Here is a 20,863-nt window from a genome sequence, read left to right on the forward strand (position 1 = left end):
AAATTTAATTGATAGTATAAACTAAATTAAGATATAATAAAGACTAGATGCCTTTATATAGGCTAGGAACCTCCTAATTAAACAAGGAAAAGAAAAACAAATCATAATTAGAAAAGGAAGACCTAATCCTAATAGAAAAGGGAAAAACAAAATCCTAATGGAAAAGGGAAAACTCAATCCTTATTAAAAAAAATTTTAAAAAAAAAATTATGGTAAAGTCCATTTAACCCCCTCAAACTACCACCCCAATGACAATCTACCCCCCAAACTATTAATTGCGACAATTTACCCTCCAAACTACCAAAAAAATGACAATGTCCCCTCAATTTTAAAAAAATGACGAAATTAACCTTACTAAAATAAAAATAAAAATACTAAATTTATTTCGGTATTTTTGTCTTATTGAAAATTCTATATGGGTAATTTCGTTATTGTGCTTGCATAGGGGGGGTACATTGTCATTGTTTTGGTAGTTTGAAAGGTAAATTGTCGTAATTGATAGTTTGGAGGGTAGATTATCATTGAGGTGATAATTTGAGGGAGTTAAATGGACTTTACCCAAAATTAAAACACACATGCATAATTAAAATAAAAGTTCTATCGATTTTCTCCAGATGCAAGCCAGTTTTACCCATTTTGGTCAAATTTGCACATGACGAGTTTTACTAAAAGGTCATATCTCGAGTTTTGGAGATTGGATTTGAGCAAAGCTTGGTGGCATTTGAAAGTTAATTCAAAGATTTACTAAGTCATGTTTCACGAGGTTTGGCTAATTCCGATGTTTACTAGGTCAAAACAGGTTGTAAAGGGAAGATTGGAAAGTTGGATGGAAATAAAGGCAAGAAATCCAAGACGGAAATAATTGATTACTCTATTGAGGAATTTAATGAATATTTTATTCCATCAAGTCAAATAAGCTAGTAATCAAGTATATTTTATTTTATTATTTACGTTATTTAATTGTAATAATTTCCCTTATTATTCTAAAAATTTCCATAGTAGACTTAGGTTTACTTTTGCTCCCAGCTTTCTTATTGTTATAAATACAGCAGACCTAGTATGTAAGTGGCAGAGTTTATGCATTTTGATTAATTTGTCAATATGAAACGTTTCATGAGTGATTTTCTATCCCTTTTACCTTGATTTCTTGATAGAATCTTGATTTAAAAAGAGTTTTGAATTGCTTGTTATTTGTCTATTGCGAACTCACTACGCCACCCTGCATCAGATATTATACTTACAAAACCATTATAGTAAAATCTGAATTCAACCCTAGCAAAAAACCAATTTGTCTCTAAAGTAGTAGCTTTAGAACTTCAGTAAATCTTTTATCAAGCTTTCTCTTGCATCCTGAAACTTCGGTGGCTAAAGGTGTTTTTGTTTGTTTGATTGATTGTGTGGTTTAAACAAGGATCAAGGAGAGGTATTAGAATGAAAGAATAAAGATTCTAAATTTTTCTCCAATAACACATTTCGCCAAGTTTAGTTCATTTGGTATCTTCTCAATACTTCAAAAGTCTCACATCGGTTGTTTAGGTGTTGTTCTGCCTTTTGGCTTTTCACCAGCATATCATCAATATAGACTTCTACGACTAACCCTATGCGCCCTAAACATTGTATTTACCAACATTTTTTATATGTTGTCCTCCAAAGTGCATTACCCAATAATAATAAAGTCATCAATTGGTAACGAATCATGTCTTTTCTTAGTCTGGCTCATGCATTAAAATCTACTTGTACTTAGAAAAGGCATCCATAAAACCTAGTAATTCATGCATGGTCATCAAATCTACGAGCAAGTCTAGTCGAGGGAGAGGGAAGTTATTTTTTAGGCATGATTTGTTAAGGCCAGTGAAATCGATGCACATTCTTCACTTTCCATTGATTTTCTTGGCCATAACAACTTTTGCAAGCCAATTAGGATATTGTACTTCTTTTATAAATCTTGGCTACCTAAACTTTTCTACCTCCTCGGCAATCATGAGATTTCGCTCTAGTGCAAAATTCCTTAGTCTTTACTTAACCGTCTTAGCCATTGGATCAACAACTAGGCAATGCACCATCACCATAGTGTACTTGAGGCAGGTCTTACTTTCAAATCTCACTTGTAAAAAGGCTTTAACATCCATCCCGAGACTACATGATTGCTAGAACTAGATTTGATGTTGAAGAATTTTCTTAAGTGCAATAGGGAGTCAAGGTCCACCTACTTTTGAGTGGTGTTTATAAAGTTTGGGAGGGAAGTTTCCTTTTGATGTTCCATAGCCAAGTACTGTGTAGTCACATTCATAATACTCTAATATTGTCTTGGGGGACGTGATGGACACTGAATAGTTTTGACCTAACAGGCAAATGGAATGCCCCAATTCCATTTACCTATTGTGAACTTTGTATGTTTAAGGATACAAGAATTATGGACTAAGGCATTGTGTGATACTCATGCTACTCACACCCATAGACATATTCAATGTTATCTTAAGACTTTTCACATGCATAATAAATATGAAGAACTTTTTGGTAATAAGCATGTAAAAGATGTTTTATATGCTATATGCTCAAAATAATTTATTCAATGAATAAAACATATATTCATTACAAACATTGAATGTCAACATGAATATAAAATTACTCGGATTTGGGGCACATTGTCCACATTTCTCTCTACTTTTCGACCAATCAAACAAAAAACCACATAGAAAACGCTTACAAACAATACATGAATATACGAATAACCAAGAAGAACCTTTCAATAGAATTACACTCAAATGAGAGGGAAACATACAAGATCGAATCGTAGCACTCAAAATCTTAAAATGGACACATATATTATCTTGGGGGAGCAAAACTAAGAAAAAAAATTAAAAGGGGATACAAATATTATTTTGGAGGGACAAAAATATCATTTTGGAGGGTCGAATTTATAAAATGGGTTATTTTTAAGGCAATTTAAAAAAAAAAAAAAAAAAAAAAAATTGGAAAGATTTTGGGAGGACATTCGTCCCCCCACCACAAGCTACTGGTCCGCCCCTGAGAATAGGGCTTGGGATAAAACCTAGAAGCCCAAGGCGAAAATAAAATGCATAAGGCCAAGCCTCCATCAACTACAACGTATTGTCACTTTGCTCCCATCAACTACAACGTATTGTCATTTCAAGATGGCATGTGGGGCGCACGTAACGGGTTAACCTTCTGAATTAATGCATTTGACTAATGGAAGGTGATTTTGAGAACAAAATAGTAGTTTGATAGAGTCGGGCAATAGGATTGTCAATTTATAAAAATAAAGTGACAATACGTTATGAGTAATTATCCTTAAGAAATTCAATGAGCCCATAAAATGATTTTCGACAAATTAGGGGAGCGTCCACTAACTTTCATGACATGACAGCTTGGATTTGAATGATGTACTATTATGCCAAAGCAAGTTGTGATCAACTATTTTTTATAATAGGTGAATATTCTAGACAAATGATGTACTTTTTGCAGGGACAATAAATGTGGTACGAAGAGTTCATACCAAATTAAAAATGGTGGGAAATATATATATATATATGTTTTAGCAATAAATGTCGGTGGTCGGTAATTTTGTTTTTATTTATTATTATTTGCATCAACAAAAATGACATGTCGTTGTCAATGTAATATATATGCTTGACCTATCATCAATTGAAAGGCAAGAACAACAATATAACCTTACGAATAGCTCCAAATTTTTTTTTTTTTTTTTTTTTTTTTTTTAAGTACATAAGAAAGAAACTACAAACTATAACAATGGCCTTGGCAACCCAAACAAAAAGCCACAAAACCACCGTATCAGATCGGATAAACAAAAAAATAAAATAAAAGAAATAAAAGAAATAAAGAAAAAGAAGCAATGCATCAAGTACATGACGCAGGCCTTTGATTTCTTGGCATGATGACCAAGAAAATGGACCACCAATTAAGGTGGTAATATATAGTGTGTCAAAAATGACACAACCAAAAAGTCTAGAAAAGAGCACGAAACTATAAAAGTTCCGCAATCCTCTCCAAACTTCAAAGGGCAAACAAGAACAAACGGTGATAGAGACTCTTAAACACAAAGAAAATGACAAGAAAGAAACAAAAACAAGACTAAAAGCCGAGAACAAACGACAAGCAAATAACATAAAAATGAAATAAATAGTACAAAACAGTAGAGTCAGTGACTGAAGGGGCGGATGAAGGATCTACACGCCTCAGCGCATGTTGAACACGCTCCAGCGAGTGGTGGCCGAATGATGATGGAGCTGGCGGCGATAAGTAGCGAAGAGGCCCAAGAGTTCGGTGAGGTGGTGCGTGTGAGGTTGCAGCTTCATGAAATAGATAGATCTAATTTTGAAAAAATCAAATCCAAAGATTTCAAATAGAAGCCGGAACTGAGACTTGGAGCGAATGGAAAAGGCGGTGACTAAACCATCTACGGAGGAGGACGAGACGACAGAATTGTTGATGCAGGATAAATCGCCAAAGGCGATGAATAAGGCCTCCGATGAGGCAAGTAAGACCTCATAGGAGGTATTTGGAGCCTCATAAGAGGTAGGAAAGGGAGAGGAAGGGAAGGGAAAGGGGATCAGAGGGGAAAACGAATAGCCTGTTTTAATAATGGCAATATTGACCTTCATCGCTGCAAAAATGTTCTCATTCAAAAAGCTTATAGGAAACGACAATATGTCCTTGTCATTGTCAATAATATATATATACTTATCACTTTTTATCTTTCATTACTTTTTAATCATTCCTCTAAACTTTAAAGTATCAATTTAAGGTGATCATCTTTCATAAGTTTGCAAACAAGCTGCACCCAGTTTTGTTAAAACCGACTAATTACTATATTCTATTAGGTTTAGGATTTTATTTATTATAATACATATTGTAGATGTAAGATTTCATAAGGCGGAAATATAAAGCAGAATAATAAATAAAGAGACATAAGATTAAGGTGGTTCGGTCTATGACTTACATCCACACCTATTCGCTCTGATACCGTGTAAAATTTTATAATGCGGAAATATAAAACGGAATAATAAATAAAGAGACACAAGATTAAGGTAGTTCGATTTATGACCTATATACATCCACAGACTAAAGCCCTATAGGCTACATCTTGCTTTTATTGAATGATTTGACAGTACATAGGATAGCTCAATATATAAAAGTTAAAGAGAGAGAGACTCTCATATATTAGCAATGTGGGACAAGCCCACATATACTCTAACAATAGATATCTAATAAGGAGGCTTTTGATTGTTTATTAATGGAAATACTTGGAGAGTGGTTTTCTATCCCTTTTGCCTCAAATTTCTTAATAGAATTTTGGTTTGAAAGAATCGTGAATTACTTGTTGTTTTTCTTTGCGAACCCACTACACCACGCTGCATCACATTCAAAGTACACCTAAAGTGCCAATGCGACACGCGCTCGGGCATGACCAGTGTGGAAGTGACACCAAAAGCATGCATATGTCTACCTAAAAGCCAATGTAGACTTGGTGAAAGATAATCCTTTATTAAGCACCAAAAATTCTTCTAACTTTTTAAGGTATAATATGACAAAGTGATCGAAGTATACAAATTGAGAGAAAGTTGAAAATCTAAGAAAATGAAAGCAAAACTTGTTAAATAATGCTACACTTACTCCTATTTTTTTGCACAATTTTTCTGCACACATAGGTGACTTTTAAAACCTCAATTTGATCAAAATTCAATAAATATTTAATGGTGATTTTAAAAACAACTGTAAAAAAATATTGTATAAAAAAGTTGGAGTAAGTATAGCATTATTCAAACTTATTTTATTGAAATAATCTAACATGTCCCATCAGATGTACGTTCTGGATATATTAAATGGTTAATTTGTATCTCCACAAGACCTCCAATTGAAATATGATGTGATATAAAGGACTCCACAATTAAACTCCCATGGCTTTCTTGTTTAATTTTTACAGGGTACGGGACTGTAATATATATAAACACATACAATATATGTTGAATGCCCACATCAGATCTGCACCAAACATTGGTGGAAACTGATGAAATACTTCATTTTACATCTGGTACATGGAAGAGCACATGAATGCTAGCTACTCAATTGCATGCCATGCATGCACATGCATGTAACAAATGAACAATAAATACCTAGATAACTAGATTGAAAGATGATAATCATAATCAAATCATATTATTTCTTATGCAAGATAAATCAACTGGGAAAAAAAAAAAAGAAAGAGAAGGAATCATCATCATCATCATCAGTTCTTGGTGTTCATGCTTTTCTTAACAGTCTCTGCATTTTCTTTGATGCTTTCCTTGGACTGTTCAGCCTTACCCAGCACACTGTCTTTGGCCTTTTGGGCAGTGTCTTTGGCGGTGCCCCAGGCATCTTGTGCCGTTTGCTTGGCCTTCTCGGTGGCATCTTGGGCCGTTGCTGACACATTTTCAGCCATATCTTTTGTTTTCTGCGTCACCTACAATTCCATCATTGGCTTACAAATTAATTAAGATTTAAGAATAGGGTTAAATGGTTTAACTTCTTTATTTTTTACCCCTTAAAGTTTAATTTTTATCACAGGAAGTACTGCTGCTTTGCCTACAGACGAAGATGGTATCTCTGTCTAAATTTCGTCCAAATGGCGTTCCGTCAATTTGTTATTAGTACTGACATGACATTTCGTCAAATTTTAGACAGAAGCACTATTTCCGTCTTTAGGCGAACCAGAGGTACCTCATGTGATAAAAAGTAAACCCTATGAGACAAAAAATAAAAAATAAAAAGTTAAACCACACGGGAAATAAGGTATTAACCCTTAAGAATATATATATATTTAAGGATATGTTTTTACATGTTCTACAGTAGAGAAAGCCTTGTCCTTCACTGTGCCTTCATTTGCACCTTGTTTTATTGCATCACTGGGAGCCGAAGCCTCTTGATGTGAACTTGCCTATGACACATTGAAAACGTTGTTAACAATGCATCTTCATATTCATCACTTGCAAGCATAAAATATATTCAGAGTGTGTTTGGAAAGTGTAAATATTCTAAATCAAATCATACAAAATGTATCATTTGGAAAAATTGCGATCTAAAAATGTAAAAATGATTTTAAAGGCCAAACTGTGATTTTACCGAATGCTACCTATATGCATTTTCAAATCAAAAATCCAAGCGAACCCTTGATACGTTAATGAGAGATAATTGGGTCCGTTTGGCAAATCCTTTCACCCTTTTTTCACTGTTCATGCCACTTTTTTCTAAAAAGGAATCAACATAAAAACATTCTCATTTTTTCACTTTTTATTATTATTCAAATAAAAAAATACTACAAAACAAAACTTGTTCACTTTTAATATAAAACATTTAAAACTTTATACCACATCGGCTATAGTGTCTAGGGCAAAATTGTTTGCCAAACGAACCCCCTGGACAAAGAAATATATATAGGCAGACTAATTACTAGCTAGACGCATCAAGTGATATCAAAATTCATAAAAAATGATTAATATTAAAAAAATAAAAAAATAAAAAAGGGAATTTAATTAGCAGAAATTAAAACAGCATATGAAGCATGACTTAATCATTACATGAATAGGTCTTGGAGTAGCAGCAACAAAATGCCTAGGTTTCCAGGTGCTTCTCCTGGCAAATGCTGCTCCAGCAAGACCAAATTTTGGGAGGCAGGTGAGAATTAGTGTTGAGGATGCCATATCTTTCACTTGTTTCCTTGTTTGATTGCTGCTGTATACAGCTTTTCAGTGGCCTTTTAAACTGTTAAGAAATCCACTTGGAGAGTTCTTCCCGCATATGATTGGTTAGAAAACTATCCTTATGAGTCAATAAGACCCAGTATTTCAGGACAGTTACAGCTTTTGGCTCATATGATCATGTGTTAAACCATGTAGTCAGATATAATTTATTTATTTAAAGGCTGAAAAGTACATTTTACCGCCCTATAATTTAGGGATCCGGATCCCCTATAATTGGGGGGAAATTATAAATTTTTTAATTGTTAATCGTAACCTTTCATTTTAAATCTAATGGTCTATAAAATCATTTAAACTCAGTAAAACAAAAGCTAGCATTTAATACCTCGTTATACAAAATCAGCTGGTATTTTATAAACTATTGGATTTAAAATGAAGGGCTGCGATTAACAATTGAAGAATCTCCAATTTCTCCCCAATTGGAGGGAATCTCAATCCATAATTTAGAATAAGTTTAATATAGATCCTTATATTTCTAACTTAAACAATATTCAATTAATCTAATTACGTCCTTAAAATAACTGTAACCATGGTGCAATCAAAATAGCACGAATTTGGTGGCATCAGTACTTTTCAATAAATGAGGTCTAAGTATACACTGAAATACGAAAATTAATTTATTATATAATAATAGGTTATTGAACATGCATGTAGCTAGAATCTGTGAAATTAAACCTAGAAGTTAATTAATTAACTATCTGCTGCATTTTTCTAGTTTTACTTATCCAAACATGGATTATTGGTATGTTTGGAAACCCTATTTTTGTCGCCACATATGCATGCATGCTTATTTCAATTCAAATGCTTCAATTTTTGCAGTTTCTGCTTCTGGTTTGTGAATTGGAGTTCATTTTTGGGTTTGTTTGTTTCTTAATTATGTGTTATATGAAGTAAATAGCTAGTACTGGGTATATATTGAGATTTATGACTAAAGTGACTGATGAGGCAACTCTAAAGTGATTGATGAAGCAACTCTGTGATGATATACAACTTTGTTGGGGTTCTGGGTTTATTCTGTTTTAAATTGTAGATATTAATTTAGCAACTTATATATATATATATATATATATATATATATATATATATAGGATCTGAGCTTGGTGAATATTTTCTCTTACAACATTTCTATTAGGTTTTTTTTTTTATAATAAAAAATAAAAAATAAATTAAAAAATAAAAAATAAAATTAAAAAAAAAGAAGAAGAAAGAAAGGAAAAGTGTTTTGTATTAGGTATATGTTTAAAGTTAATTATTTTAAGTTTTAGTTTCACCTTTAATGGAGTATATGTTATTTGGTATTAGAGTCACGTCAAATATAGGATCGAACATAGCTCGTTGAGTATGAGAAGGGGTTGTTGTTTTGTAGTCGAGTCACAGAGAAAGTGACTTATAGGCTAAACTAAAATGAATATTGATAGGTGAGTAGAGCCGCCAAGAAAGAAATGTCTACATTCAGGTCATTTTTAATAGAGTGTGCCGTTGTGGACGTTAGCTGCAGAGCGTAGTGATATATTACAATCTTAAGTATCCCATATGGCTTAGGTACTATCTTAACCATGTGTATTAAGCTTTAATTTTGAGCCTTTATTGGAAATACAATGGCAAAAATATAATTGCGTAGTTAACAATAAAAAATCCCCAACCAAGATCAAACTTTATAGACATGTAAAAAAACTATGCTATTTAAGATTAAATTGTCAAACATAAATTACTTACTTGAAAAAACGACCACTCGTTGGCTTTTGGGCAAAAACTTGCTCATTGCTCCTCCAAGAACACATATTGTCTCAGAGATTATGAAACCTTCATATCTTCTCACCAATGATTGACAATAGCCAATGGAGTGTGGTCTCTTTCCTTGCTCTTCAAAACTTTAACTTATTCTCAAAAGTTAACTTAAGAATATTAGTTCTTAGTAAATAGTAAAGAACTATAGAGGTCGTGTGTTTTTGCACTAGCTAGTTATATGCTTGAAATCCTATGAGAGGTGGGAGATCTAATCATGTGGTATAAGTAGTAGAAAACCTAGTCCAAGAAGGACTACTAAGGGGGTTGATGGCTAGGGCTTGTAAAGCACTAGACTCCACCTCATTGATAAGTGACACATAGGGTCAAGAAATTTTTCCCTAGCCCATGTATTTACTACATGCCCCTTGGGCGTGGATTTTGTTCCAAGCTCAGTCTCTCTGTAGTCCATGTTTGTCTCTAGTCCATGTTTTAATAAATTAAAACAAGTAGCCCAATAAATAAAAAGCATAACTTTGTTAAATTATATCAGCTCGATAAGGAACCTTAAAAAAAAAAAAAAAAAAAAAAAACTAGCTCCAAATAGTCCTTATTTTCTCAAATCACTATTTAATTACAATTGATTCCACTAAAAATTCTTAATTGCACTCTAGTTTATATTTTTTATTAAAATAATTAATCCATTTGACTTAATATTGATTTTTGATTCCTCTATGAAATATTTCATAGCAGAATTAATGTCAATGACACTGTCATTTAATTCTCTACCTCTTTATCCTTGAGGCACTGATTTTATTATTACATGTGAAACGGATTAAATTTTTTTTGTTATTCTTATTTGAGGGTTTGATATAACAGATAAGGTGATATTTCTCATCCCTACCTCCTGGCCTTTGATTGACAAATAGGATGGCTTATAATTGTCTCCTTATGGTAAAAAAAGTGATATATTGTTATACTGAAATTTTGATATATAGATCATGATTATAATTTACAACGATAAAGAGATGTGGTTAGTGTCATTCTCTTACACATATGTTGTCTATCTCTTTTGAAACTCTACCATTGAATCTATAAAACCCACATATAAGTCATATAAATTCAATGGTGAATTTGCACATCTCTTGTACAGATATGGACAAGAGATGTTCAAGAAAATGAAAACAAACTTTTCTCCAAAAATAAAGAGATGTGTTCTGTGTCATTCTCTTGCACATCTCTTGTCTATCTCTTTTGCAAATTTACTATTGAATTTGTGAAGCGCACATGTAGGTCTCATAAATTCAATAATGAATTTGCACATCTCTTGTACAAAGAGGGCAAGAGATGTGCAAGAGAATGAAAGAAAACATTTCCTCAAAAATTTATAAAAAAAAATTAAAAAATTAAAAAAAAAAATGTCTTTGGAAATTAAGTAAACATCTCTTTTCATTTTGACTTCCATCTCGCGTATATCGCCGTTGCATTGGCATGCTTCGTCTACCATTCATGTTTTTTTTCTTTTTAATTAAGGGTAGATGGAGCATATCAACTCAAGAAAAATGTACGTGTGATAGACGCCAAAATACAAATAAGCATTTCTCTAGAAAGATTTGGTTGTCTTGCAAAGTGTGTAGTATGTACTACGAAATAATTATGAACGCTAAAGGATTTAATATGATCTAAAACTATGATCTGCAACTATTGGAATCCTCATAACTTTACTTGGAACCCTCGTTTCTCTTTGCAACCCTCAAAATCCAACAAAATTAAGGGTATATGTGTATTTTAATAAAAACATTTACAGGGTATAAAGAATACTTTATTTGTTAGCTGTTTGAGTTAATGAAAAATCCTAACAGTAGATGGTGTTTGAAAGTGGTTGATGCATGATACATTAGACACTCACGTTCCAAATTTGTGAACTCTAGGCAGAACATTGCAAAAGGTGTTCTAATTGGGGGGTAAGTGATGTTTCCGACTAATATTTTAGCACTCTTCCTCACATGTGAATTTAAACTCCCGCTTAATGATTATTAAAACTACATGACCATGTAGTTCCCAATAATAAAAAGTGCAACTCTTGGCAAGAAGTAGAGGAGAACAAGCAGGGTATGATGATTAATAGATAAACTCTATCAAGAACTTTATATTCTTTATTCTTCTTCCTCTCTAGATCAAATCACTCATTGTTATGGTTTTATCCCTCGATTTCTAGTGTATCATTCTCCCATTGGCTTTCAATTGAAGACAGCCAAGGGAATGAAGATTACCAAAGGCTGCCTCATACTTTTCCTACACTAGAAAGAAATGAGGATTACTTCTTTCCTCTTTGAGTTTAAACCAAGTCATCAATAGGGTAGGCTTCTTAACCTACCAAGTATTAACAACTGCTCTCAGCCAAAGCATCATTGCAAGCTGTCTCCTGCATTCAGGAAACAGCATCATTTTATAAACGGTTGACATGAGTTTTGAAAGTTGGTTATCCAACTCAACCTTTTTAAGGATTCATGCTTCTCTGCAGAAGCCAATCCCCAATAGTTGGGGTCCTAAATATGGTTGTGCTAAAAGATCACAAATGATGAAGAAGCATAGCATTGGGTTCTACAAGACTACAACATTGGTGTTAAATGGAAGCTAACAACAGAAAATAGTATATTGAATTCTTTTGGTCTGGATGCTGAGGTATAAACCTGATTATCCTTAGTTAATTTCAGTGATCCTACAAATTGTTCATATCAGTGATCCTACAAATTGTTCATATGGTTGAATGCTGGTTAAAAGCAAAATTTTAGTACACAAATTGTCCATGGAGGTATCATTACAAGTCTACAACTAGTAATCCTACTGTTTTTTCATTCATACAAATGTTTATAGTATCCGGAAGTCCTAAATGGGGGGCCATTAATTGCACTACAAGTTTTTGTGCTTGAACGCCATGATATATTACCTTTCACTTTCAACAATAGGATTACGAAAGAATAATTTTCGAATCATATATTTGTTTGTCATCCATAAACAAAGTTTTTTTTTTTTTTTCATATGTTGACAAAGGAATAATAAATACATAGCAAACACCAGTTTATATGAACATCAAAAAAATTTGCTTTCATAAAACCCCTAATTTTTAAATCCCTAAATTTGCAAAACTTCATTTTGAAACCCCTAATTTTTCAAAAAAAAAAAAATTTGAACCTTGTATTTACTGCATCCAATAAATCTTCTACCAAGATTTTCCTTCATACGTGAAGTCATCACCGGTGATTCAATTCCGCATAGGCATTTAGTACGTGGAAGACTGCTAGTGATAGACTTTACCAATGAACTCCCCACCGACAGTTCACAGGCCCTCACATCATCATCAGCAAAGTCACTTGCAATCTTCTCCATCATTGACGAGCTGCAAGGAAAGAGATGGGTTTGAGATTTCTCAACATAAACTCAATAAAATTTTACAAAAATAAAAATAATAATAATAATAATAATAAAATAATTAAAAAAAAAAAGAAACCCTAAAGAATGCCACAAACAAACCCTAAACAATACCGAAATCTCAAATAATTTTAGTGGGTTACCTTCAATGGCCGAATCCTTCAGTGGACGACCTCGTTTATGGCCTGTTGTACATGCTGTGAGGCATGAGAGGAGAAGAATGACAGCAAAGGCACGGCGTGGAAAAGAAGACCTTGTCTTGTGTGGTGTTTGGCCTAGGTTATTATACAATAGCCAAAACGACATTGTTTTGGCTATTGTATAATAACCTAAGCCAAACGACGTCGCTTTAGGGGGGAGCAATTTTCTCTTTCTAGTGAAGGGTATTTTAGTAACTTCCAAGTCCCAAAAAAGCACATGCACGGCACGTGACGCGTTTTCCATCCAACTTAACGGAGTTGACTAATGAAGTGACTAGTTTGAAACATTTTAGAATTTTGTGAGGCTACTTTAATACCTTTTGAACATTGGGAGGCCAACTCGCAAACGGCTGTCAATTTGGGAGTGAAGCCCTAAAGAGTCATTGTCACACAAAAGAATCCAGATTTGTTTTTAGGTTTTAAATCAAAAACCAAGCTGACTACTAGTTCAGATATTTGCATGCATTATGCCAAACCTGAATTTTTAGCATAATGCATCATCTCATACTAAGCTTAGTAGGAGTAGTAAATTTTGCATTCACTTTTCTAACAATGAATGGCCAAGGCCCAAGGCAATAACAAAATGTATGAAAATATTAAAGCAATTTCACTGTTTCATACAAACAACCATAAGTCTTTCAAACAATGAAAAGTACATAAATTAGTCCTGCCCCAAATAACGTAGATCTCAGCAGTGAGCTGGTAAACAAGGGAAACGTAGGAAAATCTCCATTTTCCATTGCTACCTCCTAAACTCCAGGGGGCATTTAGCTGGATTGGACAGCCTTCCAAAGCTTGACCCACTCCACCATGGCTTCAGCAGCACGAGCAAACATCGGATCCGTCTGTCCCAGCTGCTCCTTCACAGTTTTTGCCATCTCAACCACGCAATCCTCGGCTGTAGTTGCAGATCGCTGCAATTGAATTGACTGAAAGAAAGGGACCACTTCCTCCATCAGCTTCACCCCTTCCCACTCCTTTTTCAAGCTCTCTATGGCATTACCCCTTTCTTTCCTCCACACATAAGGTAGTCCACTTTTCACACCAAGACCAAGGTGATCACATATAACCTTGACACACATTCCAGACCATATATCTTCCACTGTTTCCCACCTCAACTTCCCTTCCCCTGCTAACCTCAAAGCTGGGAGCAATGCAGGCCCCACCAGCTCACGATTAAAAGCCATATTGATTCCGCTTACAGGCATCAGAGCCCCTGCCGGCACAGTCAGAACAGCGTCCACATATCGAGAATTCTTTTGTTCTGGCTTGAGCGCTTGTGTCGGTGCGTCATAGTCTGCTAGATTGAGCCACAGTCCACATGACAGACCACATTCAACCCCACTCCGCATGCTAAAGGGATAACCACGAACAAAGTCTGCGCCCTTACGGTAAGGATCATAGAGTGTATTGAAAAAGAAAGGGGTGGCTGGAGTTGCGAGGTTGGCAATATGCTGGGCCACAATATCTACTAGAACGCCGTTGGCATCCCTAGCTGGAATGCAATCATCGTCAACTGAAATGATGTATTTCTTCCGGGATATAAGATAACCAAAATACCTGCATGAGTAACCAGAGAAGAGAATGGAAGTGGAAGAACCCGCAACTTGATCTATGTCAGACTTAGTGTAAACATCAAGGTTAAAGCCTTCTGGTATTTGGAGTTCCTCCAAGAGATCAGGGTCTTTTACAATTATCAGATGGAATCGCGAAAACACAGGTTTCCACTCGTTCAAAAATGCCGTCAGGTCAGAGTGGAGTGCCCCAATCACAATGTCAACCTCAGCGTCCTTGATATTTGCTTGAGACATCTTCTAAGCGTTATCAAAAGAATAATTCAAAACCAATACCTTTTTGGCTTCCTTAAAACAGCTGATGTTTGGACTTTAAAAGCTTTTAGGTGTGCTCACACAGTTTATAAAAACTCGCTTAGAACTTTTCAGAACATCCTGCCAAGAAGATCAGAATAGAACTGCTCTAAGTTCCAAATTCAACGAAAGGACAGGAGGACCGAAATGTTAAGATATGACTTACTGGTAGGAAGTACAGGGATGACAATATGCTGGATATTGAGTGCCTCAATTAGTGAAAGCACTTCATCTTTACCAGTTGCCATGAATAGCTTCAAAACCTTTTCCGTTAGTTTACCAGCTCGCAACGTTCTCTGCCCATCACAAATAGTAAATATTGCTCTAAGAATGTTGACAATCACCCAAAACAAGTTCAGAAACAAATGGGAGAGGGCCATGCATAGTACTGCAGAGGTACAAAATAATCATGGTATAGCAGCAAAATGCAGAAGTTCAATATATTCAAATCACAGGAGAAACCACAAACCATACTAGCACTAAAGTTTCACCAAATGACAAATCAACCGCCAGACAAATGAGGAAAACTAAACCCTTAATTGTGCAAAAACATACTAACACATTGGTCTTAAAGCTAGTCAATGACCATTGGCAGGCAGAAGAGAAGCAAATTAGGTTTATCGTAACTTCAACAGGAAACAGAAAAAGGTGGACGGATAGAATAAGCTAAGAGACAGGAAAAGTTCCATAAATCTGGTGCTGGCGTATCACAAAACCTTAACAGTAGGGACTCTAGTGAGTAGTAGCAAACAAATCCTGTTGACATAACAAAAATCAGAATTCAATTATCACTCCATGACAAAAATACTTAGACATTACAACAGAAGAAGAAAGTTTATACTTGAGAAAGAGAAAATCAAAATAGAAAAGTGAAGCATATAGGTTCAACCCGAATTCCCATAAGATTCTTTCATCTAACCAAAGCCAAAACTGTAGCCAAACCTATCTACTTTGAATAAAACAAGCCAAAAAAGTTAATTTGCATTATCAATTTGTGATTTCCCAACTCATCTGCTTTCACCTAATTCTCTGAAAACTGATCTAACCTCACCTTATATACAAACAGAAAAAGAAAAAAAAAAAAAAAAAAAAAAAAAAAGCTTGTTTTCATGAATAACTTATGTTTCAATTATTCGCCTTATCAACAACTGTTTTAATTATCTGTTGCCTTCTGTTTGGTTTAAATAATGACCTTGCCAAGCGACTGGGTACAGTAGCCTCCAATAGACTCAAATGATTCAGCCTAAAATTTGTGATTAACAGCACGAATCATACACAAGACCCACCTCCATGGGAAAATGCCTTTGGTCCACCACTGGTCCACTATGCAAGAACCCCATTTACCTATATTTCCACAGGTTCCACCACACACCAGTCCCTACTCTTTGGTTAAAAATTAAAATTGCTGTTTTACAATACAATTTGGTGGAACAACCTTCAATAATTTCTTTTGAGTTTGAAGTCACCCCAAATATGGAGATTCAAATTACAGATGAAGTAGATGATTCTAACCAAATTATGGTTGAATTAGGTTCCAATTAATCAACAACAAAGCACAAACAAAATAATGACCAGATAAAAGATGATCAAAAAATTGGCCAAAGTAAACACCAACATCACTAGACAAGAGGAAACCAAACTGGATGCAGACTTAACTAGAATAGAACTATACGCTGATAATATAAACTAAAAGCATCCACATGCCTGGCGTAGGGCATGGATACAGGACTTCCTGTTACAGCAACAAATGAAGGGATACTTATAATCTTTTAATTTGCATAATCAAACGCTGAACCGAAGGTTAATATTTGCATGATCAAACACAAATAAAAACAAATCTGGGATTGACAATTCCAAACCTGACATGAGCTATTAACTTGCAGCAAATCCAGATTCTAATTTAATCTGATCAGCCCCTTGAGAGAAACTTATCCCCAATAGCAATCCTGATTATGATCATGATTATGATCATTTTTTATTCAACTCCTAATCAGAACCTCACCCCCATCATCATACAATCATTTTTAAGAGGGTATCACCAGATCAAAGCAGCCATTGAAGAGGTTAAAATGCCTTGAATCTCTCTTTTTCTTTTTTCCTTTTTAAAGTAAATCAATCCCATTAGAAAGCGCAAAGCGGAACAACCCAAGTATACAAAGTACACAAGAGAAACCCCCAATTACAGAGAGGAAGAACACAAATCCAGAAAATTCTGAAAAATTAAAAAAACAAGAATTGTTGCAAGCCGCCATCCAAATATAGAGAGATTTGAACATAAAAGCTTTTAACTCTAACACCGTTCTCTCACAATCTTCGAAGTTCAGAACATTCTGCTCTCCAAATGCACTACATTAAGCACGACGGAGCAAACCTCCAAGATTCTAATCTACAATAGCTTCCCAACAAACCTTTTATCAAGCCAACAATTCTACCACCGTTTGAGGCATAAAGACAGAAGATTGAAACCAACAGGTCACTACCCACTTCACACTTCATAATGAAGAAGAAAATGATCTATGGTCTCCCCCGCTCTTCTTGTACAGGCAGCACCAATCCATCAGTATAATGCGTCTCTTTCTTAGGTTGTCCAAAGTTAAAATCTTTTCTAACGCTGCCGTCCTCGCATAAAAAAAAATGCCACTAGTAAAGGATCCTTATTTCTCCAATACATTTCTCCCAAGTGCTCACTCTCTGACGTGGCAGTGAAAATCATCATTAGATGCTACACGTACGTTCATTTGTTATTTCATCCAGTGGTGACTTTCAATGCCATGTCAAAGAGTGAGCACTTGGAAATATGTGTAGCACTCCTCTTTCTCCAAATTCTCTTCCAGGAAAAAGTGGAGTCCCCAATGTGTGTGTGGGTTGGGGGGGGAGGGGGAAGCGAATGTTAAACAAATTTGACCTCAAGTGTCCGCCTTTTGGAAGGGATCCAACCGATTTTAACCTCACCACCTCATCTCAACCTAAGAAAGTACAAGAAATTAAGAAACGAAGAGACCAACTCTACCTCCCGATCATGCACTGGTCTAGAAAAAGTAATATTCCACTGAAGAGTGTCATTAATAAACTGCACATTTTCCACCGAAACCTCCTTCAAGGGTTGGCCTCCACATAACAAATCATCCCAAAACATGATCTTAGAGTTATCTCCCATCTCAAATCTCTAATGTTTTTCCACACCCCCACCCCGAAAGACCCAGGAACTAACTCTAATTTTTAAAAGTTAATATTCAACTCTGAAATAGCTTCAAAACATAAAGTGACTGTCCAGAAATAACACATACGTACGAATGTATGAATATATAGTTATATAACAAACTCATTAATATATAAAATGCTTCCAATATGATATCCATACGGCTTTGCTCTAACCCATTTGTATACATACCCACCAAACCACTTATGGTCCCACAAAATCCAGATTAAAATTAAACAGACCCGGAACCCTAAAACTTCATAGTTTTTATTTCATCAGTCACACTTTCAGCATCTTACGTATGTTTGATAAGAAGATAACATCTCAATAAATTTCAATAACACCTCTATCCCATTTTCACGATAAGATTCTGAAATTCCTAAGAACACCATTTGATATCTTAGCAAATAAAGCTTGCCCTTCACGATAAAGCACTTTCACACCTCAAAAACACTGTACAATTAAGAACCCAAAAATATGACATTTAATTTATACTGAAATGAGCGTACTCATAGAGTCAGATAATACATTAAAGTACAAAAGGTGTCATTCCCAAGAAATGCCGCACATCAGAGCTTGCTTTTTTCTAGTTTTGCAGTTTTTTTCAACTTGCTTTTATCTTGTATACTTCCTGTGCACCCCTTGGCGCTGGAATTGATTTACTTACTAAAAAAAAATAGTTGCCTTCCCGTGAATCATAGATGTCAGAAACTTCAACAACCTAACAAGGCATCAAAGCTCTACCAAAACGTTTAACCGTCTATGGGTGTTGTCGTAGTGTTGATGTCTATTGAAGGCCATTTTTAAGTTAAAATCACCAACCACAAGCATATAACTGCTCGAGAGAATGGCGAGAGTAGTTTGATTTGAACATCTCACGCACTAGAAACTTGGAAATGAGAATTTATATGGTTCAGACGTTCAACAATAACCCATTAGACTCTATGCCTCAACCCAACTAAAAATCAAACAAAACTCATAAATGGAAAGGAAATGATGAATGAAGAGGGAATCGAATGGTTATCCCTTGCTCGGATGTTTACGATAAAGAACGGAAAAACAGAAGCCAACCCATGTCTTGCCTCCGATAGGCGATAGCAGTGCACACATTACAGCAAAAAAAAAAACAACAACAACAACAACACAAGAAATTACCAACCCAAAATCATGCCAGTATGCCACAAATTATTAACACAATCGAAGAAGAAACGGTGAGACATAGAGAGAGTACCAGGAAGAGGTCGAGGAGGATGTGATCCGGGACAGGAGAGAGATCGGAGATGTTAGATAGGTTGTGAAGGGCTAAGTCAATTGTGAGAGAAAGCAGCGATGGCGGGGTTCTCATTCATTCACTCGCACATTTGTTATATAACATCGATGCTCTATCCCAAAGAACTCTCTCTCCCCCTTTCTCTCTCCAGCATGTGGAAACAATCAGAGAGAGATAATTGGACCGACACTTTTCGGGCGGAGATTGCGGAACCGCAGATCCTTATGGCGCTGCGTTTTCACCGTCAACACGGGACCAAGCACCCTCTTTGTTTGCACGTGTATGACTGGTCGCACGCGTACGAGACGATTATTTTGTGAGAATTGTATGCATTTGCTATGTTTTTTTTAGACAGAAATTTCCTCCAAGTAAGAGGAAATATCATCAAACCTATTTAATATAATACCAAATGTCTATAAATATTTAAAAGGCACGTTAAATTCTTAATGTCATTAATAGCAGTTTACTAACTTAGAATAAATTTAATGTGTATTTTAAATGTTTATAGACACTTGGCACTATTTTAAATGGACTTAGAGGATATTTTTTCGAGATTGGTTTGAAAGAAATTTATGTACTTTTTTTATCTTATTTTAACCGTCACATTTTCTTACCTACCGATTAGGACGGGCAATTTTGAACTAAATTTGCAACGACGAATTCAACACTAAATTAGTAAATTAAGATTTTGTATAATCGGGTTTGGGTCAACCTACCTAACCTTTAACTGACTCATATTACATGTATAAAATATAAATTAAATTAAATTTTTTTTTAACAATCAAAAATCAAAACCCTAACTAAAAGAATAAAGGCTAAAAGTAGCACCACTTCTGTTCTCACTCTTATTTGATTCTCAATCTCATTTTCTCTTCTTTTGAGTTCTCTCCCACTTTATTCAAGTGAAGGCCAAAGCAACACAAATAGTCCAACACCCATGGACCATCCTGACACCTCGAAAGAAAAGATCAGCCACTATGAGTTCAAAACAGTAAAATTTCAGAGTTGTGTAAAAAATTATTAATCTTTAAGATATGGAAATAGTTAACTATGGGTAGAAGTGCCCCTATCAAATTTTTAAAAATCTCTAAAAAATTTTAAATTTTCCCTAAATTTTATGTTTTTTATGAGTTCGACTCCCCAAAATTAATTTTTTACCCTTAAAGATCTTCATTTTTTAGTTATGGCCTCCCTCATCTCAAATCCTGGTTCCATCCCTATAACTACCCAAAGCCATTGGCCGAAAGACAGGCGATTAGCTTAATATATTGGCCAGATATTGGGTCAAGTTTTGGGTTCAAGCTCTCCTTTGTGGCCTTAACTCTGCCCTTCTAGCCCATACGCTGGAATAGGTTTTAGAGGTCGAGAAAACTTACCATGGTATCTCAAAT

At 35.0% G+C, this 20,863-nt stretch overlaps 2 protein-coding genes across 3 annotated transcripts; both read right to left on the bottom strand.

The window, feature by feature from the left end:
* Positions 1 to 6,268: 6,268 nt before the first annotated feature.
* Positions 6,269 to 7,724, bottom strand: LOC132169024 (Late embryogenesis abundant protein (LEA) family protein). Its single transcript, XM_059580113.2, has 3 exons — positions 7,599 to 7,724; positions 6,860 to 6,958; positions 6,269 to 6,484 (listed from the first exon to the last, which is right to left on the bottom strand). The coding sequence occupies exons 1-3, from the start codon at positions 7,719 to 7,721 to the stop codon at positions 6,269 to 6,271; spliced, it is 438 nt and encodes a 145-aa protein (XP_059436096.2). The 5' UTR covers positions 7,722 to 7,724.
* A 5,981-nt stretch (positions 7,725 to 13,705) lies between these two features.
* RGP5 (Alpha-1,4-glucan-protein synthase family protein) lies at positions 13,706 to 19,773 on the bottom strand. 2 transcript variants are annotated; one of them, XM_059581756.2, is made up of 3 exons: positions 19,434 to 19,773; positions 15,170 to 15,299; positions 13,706 to 14,936 (listed from the first exon to the last, which is right to left on the bottom strand). In XM_059581756.2, exons 1-3 carry the CDS (start codon positions 19,545 to 19,547, stop codon positions 13,903 to 13,905), a joined length of 1,278 nt encoding a protein of 425 aa, XP_059437739.2. In that variant the 5' UTR covers positions 19,548 to 19,773; the 3' UTR covers positions 13,706 to 13,902. The 2 variants fall into 2 exon arrangements, with proteins under 2 accessions (XP_059437739.2, XP_088374372.1); XM_088518246.1 differs by lacking the exon at positions 13,706 to 14,936 and adding an exon at positions 14,943 to 15,084.
* Positions 19,774 to 20,863: the final 1,090 nt, after the last annotated feature.

This window comes from Corylus avellana, chromosome 1 (assembly GCF_965113065.1).
Source record: "Corylus avellana chromosome 1, dhCorAvel1.hap1.2, whole genome shotgun sequence".
Classification (NCBI taxonomy): Eukaryota; Viridiplantae; Streptophyta; class Magnoliopsida; order Fagales; family Betulaceae; genus Corylus; species Corylus avellana.

Coding starts and splice junctions, on each gene's coding strand:
- LOC132169024 (XM_059580113.2), bottom strand. CDS start 7,721: ATGGCATCCTCAACACTAATTCTCACCTGCCTCCCAAAATTTGGTCTT. Junction 6,959..7,598: donor CTACTCCAAGACCTATTCAT/GTAATGATTAAG, acceptor AATGTGTCATAG/GCAAGTTCACATCAAGAGGC. Junction 6,485..6,859: donor CTTTCTCTACTGTAGAACAT/GTAAAAACATAT, acceptor ATGGAATTGTAG/GTGACGCAGAAAACAAAAGA.
- RGP5 (XM_059581756.2), bottom strand. CDS start 19,547: ATGAGAACCCCGCCATCGCTGCTTTCTCTCACAATTGACTTAGCCCTT. Junction 15,300..19,433: donor TCCTCCTCGACCTCTTCCTG/GTACTCTCTCTA, acceptor TGTGATGGGCAG/AGAACGTTGCGAGCTGGTAA. Junction 14,937..15,169: donor CATCCCTGTACTTCCTACCA/GTAAGTCATATC, acceptor AGATGTCTCAAG/CAAATATCAAGGACGCTGAG.